Below are 13,036 nucleotides of genomic sequence, written 5' to 3' on the forward strand. Positions count from 1 at the left end.
AGTCAACTGGAATCACATTCCAATGGTCTCCAAACATACTTGGCCAAAACACATCTTTTCTCTTTGATTGATTTTGCATTAATTTTATTAAACGTATAGCAAATAACACTGCAAAGTTTTTCTCAGAGCTTTTTCTTAGGGGACTCTGCAATTCTTGCCAACAAGTACCTGGTGAACTTGTAGACAGCGCTGTTCCTGGCTCCCCAGCAGGTGGCGGCCCCGCGCCCTGGCCGCACGCCCGCTGCATCCCGCCGGCAGCACAGAGGCTCGCGCGGCCCGGGAGCGCTCGCCCCGCAGCTCGGGCGGCTGGCAGGCGGGCTGGCGCCGGTCGCGTCGGCCGGCAGCAGGGCCCATGTGGAAGCTCCTCCCGGCCGCGGGCCCAGCCCGAGGTAAGGACAGAGAGGGACAGAGGGCCCGGGTTCGGAGGAGCGCCAACGCGGGGAAGGAAGTCGGGGAGGGTCGCTTCCGGTCGGGTCCCCTTACCTTCCGGGGCACGGCGGAACGGGAAGGAAACCGGGGGTCGGGCACGCGCGTGGTGGTCGCGGCTGCGCCGTGGCGGGGAAGGCCGGCTGTCCTCGGCCCCGGGGTTGGGCGGGTGGACGCCGGGCCCTGTCCCGCGCTGTGCAGTGGCCGTGGGACCCCGGCGCTGTGCAGTGGGCATGGGCGGTGGGGCGGCTGGCCCTTCGCTGAGCCCTGGCTGAGGTGGCTGAGGAGAAACAGGTGCACGGAGATGCTTTCTGTTGTTTCAGACGCGTTTCCGTGCTGTCAGCAAGAGGGGACAGCCCAGACTTTTTCTTTTTGAAAGAGAGACCAGAATCTTGCATCTCCGAGTTTACTGCCCTAGATGTGTCCAATGCTCGGGCTGGTCAGGCCCAAGCCAGGAACCCCGGGATGCAAGGGCCTCAGTTGCTGTCTGTCAGAGTGCGCCTTGGCGGTGCTGGGCTGAACCCCCTGCACAAACCTGGGATGCTGGTGTCCCAGGGGAGCTGCAGCAAAAGCCAGGCCACTTCACCCCGCCCCTTTCCTGTGTGTCTGCACTTCCCTAGTGGAAGTTGCTAGTTGCCTGCCTGGTGTTTGTGGTCCTTATTGGCTGATAAAAGAAAGGGTAAGCCAGTAAAGCCATGATTACCTGTGTGCTCAGGGTGTTCACGTTGTGATTGGGAAAAAAAGGGTCTCCCGAGATGTAGTGTTGACTGGCTAAGTAAAGAGGTTTAAAGAAAAAAAAAGAAGATGATTTCTTTATTTCACTTGAATGAGAGCAGGAAAGACAGAGAAGTCTTCCATTCTCGCCATGGCCAGAGCTGGACCAGTGCAAAGCTGGGAGCCAGAAGCTTCGTCTTGTCTCACATGTGTATATAGGGGTGCAAGGACTTGGGCCATGCTCCACTGCTTTCCCAGCCAGAAGCAGGGAGCTGGATGGGAAGTGGAGCAGCTTGGGGTTGAACCAGTGCCCACATGCAATGCCAGCATGCAAACTGAGAATTAATATGATCTGGCCTCTGAAGGACTTTTGTAAACACCAACATAGGCATCCCTATGAACTTGCACCAGTTCAAGGCCAGACCGTAGAGATTTCAGTTTGTCTTGTGGCTCTCAGAGTTCCTGTGGATGTGTGGAAAGAAGACAGACCTGAGACAAATTGAGTTTGGCACAGCATACCTGAGGAAAGGCTTCATGAATCAAGGTGTGGCCCGAGCCAGTGGAGGTTGAGAGAGCAGTACCCAACAGTCCAGCAGATGGTAGGAGGTGACTTCCAGAAACAGCGGGATTGGTTAGTTGCAGCTTACTGTTGGCCTGGTCTGAGTGTGCAGTGAGAAGGCATTTGCCCTGCAGGACCTGGTATGAGTAGGTGACAGGCTGAGACTTAGCCATCTGTAACGGGGATAGCACTGCTAAGTGCAGACATTTGGCACTGTGTAGCAGGGCTAGCCTGGGAGTCCTGTTCAGCCTGTCTCCAGCTGTTGGCTAAAGTGCACCCTTGGCCACAGCTCAGAGTTGAGTTACTGCCACCTGTGGGCAGACCTAGTTTGAGTCCAGGGCTCAGATACCCTGGATATTTGGGCAGTGAGTCAGAACATGTATCCCTGTCCCCCAAATAAGTAAGGTAAAAATTTACAAACAAAGAATAGGGGCTGGTGTGATGGCTCAACTGGCTAATCCTCTACTGTTAGCACTGGCATCCCATATGGGCACCGGACCTTATCCCAGCTGCTCCACTGCCCATCCAGCTCCCTGCTTGTGGCCTGGGAAAGCAGTCCAGGATGACCCAAAGCCTTGGGACCCTGCACTCAATATGAGAGAACTTGAAGAAGCTCCTGTCTCTTGGTTTCAGATTGGCACAGCTCCGGTGTTGTGGCCATTTGGGGAGTGAACTAATGGATGGAAGCTCCAGTCAAGTTCATATTGGGACTTTACTTGGGATTTCAGTAAATGTGTACTTTGGGAAAGCAATTCCTTTCACTGTTGTTATTCCTTGAGAGAAATGGTATGCCCTTGCATTAATGTAGGTGATCTTTTGATATTCCTTAATAAGGGTTTAATAGAAAATGGGGGTTTAATTTATGTAAAACTGATGAACATTGAAATAGCAAAGTGTTTTCTTGACACATCATGAATTTTATCCTATATAATGTACACATTTATGTATGTGTGTTTGTGTCTCATGATTTTATTCCTCTTAGAACCATACAGACTTTTGACTGGCACTGAGTACATCGTTGGAAGGAAAAACTGTGCTATTCTAATTGAAGGTGATCAGTCAATCAGTCGAAATCATGCAGTGTTAACCTCTAATTTTGCTGTGACCAACTTGGTATGTTCCTGATTGTATTTTGCTAGCTTGCAGTGAGAGTTGAAATCACAGTATATTGCCTTGATGTGACAGAGAGAGAGAGCTGTTTGAGCATTTTATGCTTTTGTTTCAGTGACTTAGAAACTTGGAGAAAGTAGGTTGTATTTGTATTTGTTTACTTAACAACATTGACTGTTCCGTGGTGAGAGTTGTTGGGCTTAGCTGTGATACATTCATGATGCTCGCTCTTAAAGAGAGTATGTGACTGATGGACACAAAGTCTGGGTGTGTAAAGGGAGGCTCCGCAGTGGGAATGACGGTTTTCCCGGGGAAGACAACTGTTGCTTCTGATCCACAGCTCTTGAATGGCTTGGAAGGTATTTGTTAGCTTTCACCAGAACCACGGGTGATGAGAGTGATAAAAATATATGAATAAATACATTCAAAATCATCATGGTAGGAACAAGAAAGTGAAAGTAAGCAGTTAGTTTGAACAAATGTGACAAATGCACAGGTGATGGATTAGTTTACTGGCATTTAGGTTTTGTGTCTATTTGTGTTGTAGAAAAGCATTATTATAGAAGTTGCAATAGAAAAAATAAAATTATTACCAAAAGTCAGAACCTCTAGGCTTTATGCCTTGTTTTCATTCGCCCAGTGTTTACCATGTGCTTTTGATAATGTAAACAAAACAAAACGAAAACGTAGGACTGAAGCTGTCATGTTATGCGTGAAGCAAACTGCTGCCAATCATAAAATTCTCAAGTGTGTGAAATGGAAGGGTTGGGAAAGTCCCAACTGATTTACAGAAATAAGGAAAAATGTGTGTTCCAAGAGTTATAATTCTGAAATTCAGAGATTTTCTTAAAGGGAGATACTTACGTTAATTGCTAATTACTCCTTTGAAGGCAGCCAGAACAGTAGCTGTCATTCCCTGTGGTGGCAGGATATGCAGCTGTTTATTATTTTGCCCTTTTCAAAAGTTATCAAATGTCTCCTGTGAATCGTTTCCCCCTGGATTGTATGTGCTTGAGCTGTAAAAGACTTGTAATTACTTCTCTAATTTTCAGAGTCAAACTGATGAAATCCCTGTATTGACAATCAAAGATAATTCTAAATATGGCACCTTTGTTAATGAGGCAAAAATGCAAAATCACCTTCCCCAAACTTTGAAGACAGGGGATAGAGTCACCTTTGGAGTGTTTGAAAGTAAATTCAGGTATGGATTTGTTTATTTAATTTTTGTTGTTAAAGATTTACTTTTACATGAAAGGTAGATGAACAGAGAGAAGGAGAGACTAGGAGATCCTGCCTTCACTCCCAAGTTGCCACAACAGCCAGAGGTGGGCCAATCTGAAGCCAGGAACCAGGAGCCTCTTCTGAGTCTCCCCCATAGCTGAGGAGTCCCACAACTTTGGGCTGTCCTTGACTGCCTTCTCAGGCCACAGGCAGGGAGCTGGATCCACGTTTGGGAAGCTGGGGTATGAACTGTTGCCCATATAGAATCCTGGTGGAAGCTTAGTGTACCAAACCAATGGCACTGGCCCCACACTTTTTAAATTAGATTAAAGTGGACAATTTTATTTCACAACAATTGAATTTTAAAGCAAAGATAAGGATTATAAGGTGACAGTATAATTGACTTCCCATTTAGCACAGTAGTGAACTCTGTGTTGTTGGTATATTTTGTGGATCAAAGGTGGGGGGTGACAGGTGGGTAAAAGTTTGTGTTAGTCCCTGTGAGTTGTGATAGGAGCCTCGTTTGTTTGATGCTTCATAAGTTAAAATGTAATGTTGATGTTGGTCATGTCTTTTTCTTCTTTGGGAACACAAGATTTAGGAGGTAAGAATTTCCTAAGTTACAAATTTATAATGTGTCAAAATTAAACGAATAATATGTTGTAAGCTTAAAGTTGTAAAGTATTGTAAAGTTGTAAAGTCTTTGTAACTGTGATAACATAACTTTATTGTCATTCACAGGGTAGAGTATGAGCCTTTGGTTGCCTGTTCTTCTTGTTTAGATGTGTCTGGGAAAACTGCTCTAAATCAAGCTGTGTTGCAACTTGGAGGACTCACTGTAAACAACTGGACAAAAGAATGTACTCACCTTGTCATGATGTCAGTGAAAGTCACCATTAAAGTAAGTTGAACTGTGTTCCCATACTAAAACAAGTTCTGGGACCTTGAGTGAACTCACCACAGCACAGAGTTAGCACCATGTGTCTCTTCTGTCAGATTGTCTTCCTCCAGTCTCTGACATTGTCTCATGGTCTCATGCTCCCTCAGTTAAGCTGTAATCACACAAAGATTTCTTTGCTGTATCTTTAAAGCCCTGAGATGTATAGATATGTACCTTCCAAAGATGCTGACTAGTCATTAAAGCAGTGATGTATTTTGGTATATTTTCAGGTTTTGCATTTTCATCAGATTTGATATATCCAAAGGTAATTGAAGAATGGCATTTAAGATGTGATTCGTTAAACAGGCTGACTGTGCCAAAGATATGTGGGATTGTTTTAGGCTGAAAAGCAACAAATACTTTGATTCCTGTGTTTGAAGATGCAAAAACTTTTTGTTATAATTAATTAAATATTAGTGTTATATTCTAATTTATACATAAATGGCTCTTATGTGTGTACATATATGTGTATGCAATAGCTGTCAAAGAGAAAGGCTCACTGCCCAGATTGAACCTGAAGTTAAATTTGTATCATGGTGAAGTTACCCTGAACAAAGATAGTTCCCTCTTGGAAAATTTAGGACATTGATTTTTTTGCTGCTGCAGCAAGACTAACTTAAAAAATACTCATGTTGATAAACTCACAGGTAATAGATTCATAAAACATTTGTAAAACCAAAATTCATATGCATGAGGACCTGATATTTAAATGTTAGCTCAGCATAATCCCCCTTAAGATATTAAGTTACTCAAATGAAGTAGGTAATGATACATGGGTTTAGAAGGTCTGAAATAAGGTCAAAGATGCTTTGATTGTCTTGGGAAATTTTGCCAAGTCCTCAGAGCTGGACACTTCTAGTACCTGACATGCTAATGACCACCATTAGAGACACCACCATGGAGTGTGCAGCGTTTCTTCTTTGGTGTTTCTGATCACTTTTTGTAAAAAAAACATCAAAATAAACCCTGATCATTAGTTTTTGCTCAGTGTTCTCAATGCATAGTTAGGCTTATAGGGTTTTGTTTTGTTTTGTTTTGCTTTTTGCTTTTATTTTGTTTAGATTATTGAATGTTAGGACCAGAGGGAAACCTGAGGAGTATTTAGTTCAGCTTTTATATTTTGAAGAGAAATTGCAACTCGGAGCAGTTACGTGCTTAGCCCAGAATCGCGCGTGTTGCAGTTTTATTCAGTCCTGTGTTGATTGAACTTAAATACTCTATGTTGCATTTGGATGATCTCATTCACATAGGAAGTTGGGATCTGTCAGATTCCAGTCTTTAGAGATACCCTCAATCTGGTCACTCCTAACACCTGCATTATTGAAAACATATGTATAAACTGTATAGTTGGATTATTTTCTAGAATATGCCAGCTCTTTCTTATTTTAATTGCCCACAGTAGTATTTTCTAGTCCTTTATGAGTTTGTGGATGTGTGTTACTTGAGGCTGATAGCTTGATTCACGTTAGTTCACAGTTTCGTTCTCTCTTTATATGTGCATCAGCTTCCACTGAGCCTAACCAGTTGCTCCTTGATTTACTGTGTCGAAGAGGCTTTATTCTATACTCTTACTCCTTCTGAAAGCAGTAAGACTCCAAAGAAATTTCCATTTATCTCTTAATGTGTATTGGCTCTGCAGGATGGGTTAGATTTCTTTAGCCTGAACGTGTACTTGTAATGTTTTTCCAATTGGAATGCATTTTTAAAGTCTTTGTGTTATTCTGCCTATCCCAAAGGACTACTGTGTCATTGGCTTCTGATAATTGAGTAGTTCTGGTTTGTGGTATAAAACTGAGCAAATATGAAATTCTATTTTACAGATTGTGACTTCATTTATCAACTTAAGAAAAGGAAAGAAAACAATTATTAGAAAGGCATGTTTGTAGTTTATAACATAAATGTTTTCTTTAGAAGAAGCTATCATAATGACTATATATATCCACATATATTTTCTTTCTTTTAGACGATTTGTGCACTCATTTGTGGATGCCCCATTGTAAAGCCAGAGTATTTTACTGAATTTCTCCAAGCAGTTCAGTCCAAGAAACAGCCTCCACAAATAGAAAGGTATATTATGTGTTTCTGATTAACAACATATGACAGAAAAGATGAGCGCATTGACTTTCGGTTAACTCTCTGGAATTCTAGATGTGATAGTTGCTGTGTTCCACGTTTTTCTTGTGTGTGTATGTGTTCCATGTTAATGAGATTTTTTCAGTTAGTATGTAAAGAAAGAGTACCCCAAATTCTTAATTGGTTATTTCTTAGCTCTGTGAAACAGATGTTAACTGCTAATATATAACAAAAAACTGTTGAAGCATGGTAAATAGGTCAGCATTGCTCATGTGCCAGTGTCGGGGTCGTGGGTGAGGTACCCATGGTAGTGGGGCTGCAGCAACCCTCTTGGAGAACCACATATTTGGACCTAAATGTTGACGGCACTGGGCACTGCTTTTGTTACCTCATTTCAAAATGAGGTCAGCACTGACACAGTTTAGTAGCTCTAGATTAGTAATTCCATCTATAAAATCTGAGCACATGGCTTGCTCTCATCCTACTTGCTTGTTAAAAGAAATGTTGATTGTTGGTAATTGCAACAAAATGTGGATCATACATGACAGATTTGTGAGCCACTAGACTTGGAGATCTGTTTATGGATATTGTTAGTGATGCTTTAAAGCAGTAAGAATTAGGGTTACAAGGGAAAGTATTTGTTATTATTTATTCCAAATTGTATGATCAAAATGCTGAGCATTACAAAATGGTAAATGTGTTTAGTCAGTTACGTAGGAGAAGAGCTTGTTTACTCAAAATGTACAAGTCAGTGAATTATAGGGTATGTGACAAAATAGATTGTATTTTTTTTCTTGGTAAGGTTTACTTAAAAGATAAGGACATCACAGACACACACTTAGGGCTAGAGTGGCTGTAAAGAGATTTTCTGCTTTAATCTTGTTATCTTGGGTGGGGAAGAGAGAGTGCCACTTGCCATTGACTGGCTTCTTTTGAGCCTGGAACGAGGAGTAGTACCTAATACCACCCCAAGTCCCAGGTGAGGGGAGTGCCTCCTGAGGAAGGGGCCATCTGATTGACAAGTAGATAGACCACATTGCATAAGGTAGGGGAGCTTTGGCTCCCAGTTGGTGATGCTAAGCTTGCTACTTATGTGTCCTGTTTCACTCTCCCACTAAGAGATTTCCAACCCCTTTTCTTAAGGGCTGCTGGAGGATATACATTTGTCTCATCTTCTGTAGCTGCTTCTTACTGATTAGGTGTGAAGGTCTTCATGTCCTGGGTTCAGAAAGCTCTCTGCATCTCACCTAATGGCTACATCTCAGGAGCCATAGGAAACTTAGCTGATTCTGTTGGCTGTGTCCATAGATTACTGTCACTAACTCTGAGAAGTTTCTGGCCTTTTTTGTCTTTGAGGTGGCGTCTGAGGACCTCAGCTGGTTTGTAGGAGCAGGCAGACTCATTCGAGTGCACCTGGACATGCTCCCCTCCTCTGCACTGGAGTCAGCGCAGGCAGCACAGCATGCACTGTGTGTTTCAGCACTAGGACACACAGCCCACTCTGTGCTCCCTGAGATTGGGGATCCTGCCTTGCCTGGGACCAACCAGTCCCGAAAGCCTGGGGTTCTTGGTGACACCAAAGGCTGTTGGTTGGATCACCCCACATTTCCTGCCATGGGTGTGACTGCCTGTAACCTGTTAGACCCCTAACCTGCTGCCCAAAGCCATCAGTGTGGCCAGATTGTACGAGTACAAGCTTACATTGATTCTATAGAATGACTGGCTATTTCAAATGGCCTTAAGTTTAGGAGTGTTAAGCAAGTTAAGAATTTCCAAAGTATTTTTATCAGCATGTTGTAGTGTTACTAATATTTTTATTTTATAAGGATTTATTTATTCTTATTGGAAAGACAGATCAGGTTTATGATGAGAAAGAGGGACAGAGACAAAGATCTTCCATCCGCTGGTTCACTTCCCAAATGGCTGCAACAGCCAAAATTGAGCTGATCTGAAACCAGGAGCCAGGAGCTTCTTCTGGGTCTCCCAGATGGGCACAGGATCCCAAGGTTTTGGGCCTTCCTCTGCTGATTTCCCAGGCCATAAGCATGGAGCTGGATGGGAAGTAGAATGGCTGGAACACAAATCAGCACCCATGTGGGATGCCAGTGCTTACAAGACAAAGATTTAATCTCTGAGCCATTGCACCGGGCCCACTCATTTTATTGTTAGAGGAGTAACAAAGTGGTTCATGTTCATAAGCATGTCTTATTGCATACATATGTATGAGCTATGTTTTATAGGACTGACAGATATAGATTTGTTAATATCTGCATCACCATAAACACATGGTTATGTGTTATGCTACATCACGATAGGTATGAAGTACTGGGTAGTAGTGGTAGTTTGTGATTTTTGTCCTTCTACTTCCAAACATTTATTTATTTTATTGGAAAGGCAGATTTATAGAGAGTAGGACAGAGAGAAAGATTTTTCATTTCACTGGTTCAATGTCCAAGTGGCCACAATGGCCAGAGTTGAGTCGATATGAAGCCAGGAGCCAGAAGCTTCTTCCAAGTCTCAATGTGGGTGCAGATCCCAAGATGTTGGGCCATCCTCCAAGGCTTGTGCAGGCCACAGGCAGTGAGCTGGATGGGATGTGGAGCAGCCAGGACACAAAACTGGCGGTCAAATGGGATCCCAGGGCATGCACCGCAATGATTTAGCCATATGGGATCCCAGTGCTTTCAAGGCAAGGATTTAACCACTGAGCCATTGTGCCGGGCCTGCACATCCTCTTTTGATGTCACCTTCAGCCTCATACACATCCTTTGAAGTCCTGAGTGTGGACATGGTCACCAGGGGAAATGCAGAAGTAGGCAGGTGACAGAACCTTAGAGAGCCACTGTCAGCAGGCTTCTGTGGACGTTGTCTGAGATGCTGAGTCTCCTTTGTAGTTTGCTCTTTGCTTTTCTGCTGGCCCCATCCACGTGGCCTTTCATTTTCTGCCCTGGTGGCCCAATGTGGTGCTGACCTCCTCCAGAGTGGCCAGAAGAGGATCAGGGTAAAGCATACACACAGAGGTGGCACAACAGCCTAGAATCACTGCCCATGTTACCTTGTGGATATTTGATGATCTGGCCAAAGACTATCCAGTGCTGGTGACCTTGAAGGGAAAAGAGAGAGAGAAAGGAGGGAGGGAGAAAAGTAAAGAAGGAAGGCAGGCAGGCAGTAGTAGGTTTTTTTTTTTTAAATATTTATTTTTATCTGGGGCCAGGTGTGGTTGTCTAACAGCTAAAGTACTCACCTTGAACACGCCGGGATCCCATATAGGTGCCAGTTCTAATTCTGGCAGCCCTGCTTCTCATCCAGCTCCTTGCTTATGGCCTGGGAAAGTAGTGGCGGATGGCCCAAAGTCTTGGGATCCTGCACCCACTTGCGAGACCTGGAGGAAGTTCCTGGCTCCAAGCTTTGGATCGGCTTAGCTTCGGCTGGTGCAGTCTCTGGGGTGTGAATTATCAGATGGAAGATCTTCCTCTCTGTTTCTCCTCCTCTCTGTATATCTGACTTTGCAATAAAGATGAAATAAATCTTTACATCATGCATGTGGCATAGGTGGGGGGCAGACCAGGCTGAACCCATTCACATCAACCGCTGGCGAATCTGAGCACCAGCATAGAGTGTGGGTCAGGCCAGTTTCAGTCACAACACATACTAGTGCACATTGAGGAATGCCAACGTGAGATGAGCCGTACCGAAACAGCACACGTGAGAACTGGGGGGTCGAGGGGAGAGAGCAAGTAAAGCTGACAGGGGAATGTGGGCTCCCCTGCTGGACAACCACTCCCACTGGAGAGCATGAGTTGGGATGGGGGCAGACCAGACTAGGCAGGGCTACAACACCTGTGGGCCTCATGTGAGCTAGACTTGGGGAAGGGCCAGGTTTGGCTGACTGTTCCGACTGGTGCAAGCAAAAATTAGAGTGGGTGAGGGTTGGTTGGGCTTTGCCACATCATCAGATGGCAGAGGCTGGCACTGGGGGCCAATTCTGTTAAGTTAAATGCCAGAACCACCTGGAGAGTGCACAATCCGGAAGTTGGAGTGGCCTAGTAGGGAGATAGTGGGCACCTCCCTTGTGGGTAACCACTCCCACTGGAGAGCATGAAAACCAGGACAGGGACAGGGGTGGCTAGACAGAAAGGCATCTGCAAGTGTGTGTGGGGGCTGGATAGTAGGTTGGTTGGGTTAAACTAGGCTTCAATGCCCACTGACAAGTACCAGAGCTAAATGGGATGAGGGACGGGCTGAACAAGCCTGCAGTACATACTGGCATGCATGGGAACCAGGGTAGGGAGCAGGCCTGGTGGGGGATATGGGGAGTTGCCCCAACCATGCTGCAGCTTCCCCCGGATCGTGTGAGAACCGAGTATGAAGTGGGTAGGATCGAGCTGGGCTACAACACCCATGGTTCAAGTAAATGATAGGGCTGCAAACAGAACTGACCCAGCAGTTGCAGCGACCAGCATGTGCATAAGCTGATTGGGGCGACAGACTGTGCTAGATCCTGTTCTTTCAAATTCACACAAAATCAGGTTTGGGATCACTCAGATGAAGTTTCTTTGGAGATCCCTCCAACTGCACGGCTGATCTCAGAACCCCAACCATGAAAAGACTGTGTCAGCCAGTGGACTCTGAATGGGTTTCATCGTGATTGGAATGGTGAGACTGGCAGCAATTCAGACCTGTTGAACTATCAGAACTGCTTGAGCAGGATCCTTGGAGTGTGTGCCTCACATCAGGGACCTGGGATGGGTGGGAGGCTGGGTGGGGCTTTTCTCTTTGTTTCTCCCCTGACCCCAGATACAGGGAAAAAATTATATTAGTGTGGGAAAAAAATCTTTAAAACATATATTTAGTTTTATCTGAAGGACAGATTTACAAAGAGAAGGAGAGTCACAGAAAGTTCTTCCATCCCCTTGGCTGGAATGTCTGGAGATGAGCTGCTCCGAATCCAGGGTCCAGGAGCTTCATCTGGGTCTCCCATGCAGATACAGGGTGCTAAAGCTGTGGACTGTCCTCTGCTGCCTTCCCTGGCCACGGGCAGGGAGGTGGGGCAAGCAGAACATAAGCCAATGCCTGTATGGGATGCTGGCACTTGTAGACTAATGGTTAGCTTGTTGAACCATCTCACTGATCCCAATAGTTTTACCTTTGCTTTTTTTTTTTTTTGGTCATTGTTGTTGTTTTGAAAGTTAGAGTTACAGAGAGAGAGAAAGGAGAGAACTTTTCTATCCACTGGATCACTTCCCAAATGACTGTGACAACCAAGGCTGGGATAGTCCGAAGCTAGGAGCCATAAACTTCTTTCAGTCTTCCATGTGGGTTCAGGGTCCCAAGACCTTGGGCCATCCTCTACTGCTTTCCCAGGCCATAACTAGGGAGAAGGATCGCAAGTGGAGCAACCAGGACTTGAACCAGTGCCTGTATAGGGTGCTAGCACTGCAGGTATAGGACTGGCTAGCTATGCCACTGAGCCTGCCCATTGTGATTTATTACATAAACACCTTTATTTCTGAAACAGATGATCACAGGGTCCATTGTGTGTAATGAACATAAAATTTTTACCCATGACAAAGTCATTTTCAGTGCCACTGTGTATCCTTATTTCTTTTTCTTTTTTTTTTTTAAGATTTATTTTATTTTTATTAGAAAGGCAGATATACAGAGGAGAGACAGAGAGGAAGATCTTCTGGCTGATGATTAACTCCCCAAGTGAGAACAACGGCCGATGCTATGCTGATCCGAAGCCAGGAGCCTCTTCCTGGTCTCCCACGCGGGTGCAGGGTCCTAAAGCTTTGGGCCGTCCTCGACTGCCTTCCCAGGCCTCAGCCAGGGAGCTGGATGGGAAGCGGGGCTGCTGGGATTAGAAACGACTCCCATATGGGATCCCAGGCATGCAAGGCGAGGACCTTAACCACTTGTGCCACCGCGCCAGGCCCTGTGTATCCTTTTTTCGCTGTTTCCTACAGAATAATCCGGAGTTACTGCTTTATGTG

The 13,036-nt window shown here is 44.9% G+C and overlaps 1 protein-coding gene across 3 annotated transcripts in view; it reads left to right on the forward strand.

Annotated features, from left to right (window-relative positions):
* Positions 1 to 238: 238 nt before the first annotated feature.
* The window catches only part of LOC121166331 (nibrin-like), a 49,658-nt gene continuing 36,860 nt past the window's right edge, over positions 239 to 13,036 (forward strand). Inside the window, exons 1-6 of one of the 3 annotated variants that reach the window (XM_040995477.1) lie at positions 239 to 389; positions 1,744 to 1,746; positions 2,682 to 2,812; positions 3,862 to 4,010; positions 4,772 to 4,931; positions 6,934 to 7,037. In XM_040995477.1, coding sequence (XP_040851411.1) covers positions 353 to 389; positions 1,744 to 1,746; positions 2,682 to 2,812; positions 3,862 to 4,010; positions 4,772 to 4,931; positions 6,934 to 7,037 — 584 coding nt within the window. In that variant the 5' untranslated portion in view covers positions 239 to 352. The remainder of the gene's footprint in view (positions 390 to 1,743; positions 1,747 to 2,681; positions 2,813 to 3,861; positions 4,011 to 4,771; positions 4,932 to 6,933; positions 7,038 to 13,036) is intronic. The other 2 variants (XM_040995476.1, XM_040995475.1) reach the window with 2 other exon arrangements.

The sequence above is a fragment of the Ochotona curzoniae genome, unplaced genomic scaffold (assembly GCF_017591425.1).
Source record: "Ochotona curzoniae isolate NIBS_2020 unplaced genomic scaffold, NIBS_Ocur_1.0 patch126, whole genome shotgun sequence".
NCBI classification, from domain to species: domain Eukaryota; kingdom Metazoa; phylum Chordata; class Mammalia; order Lagomorpha; family Ochotonidae; genus Ochotona; species Ochotona curzoniae.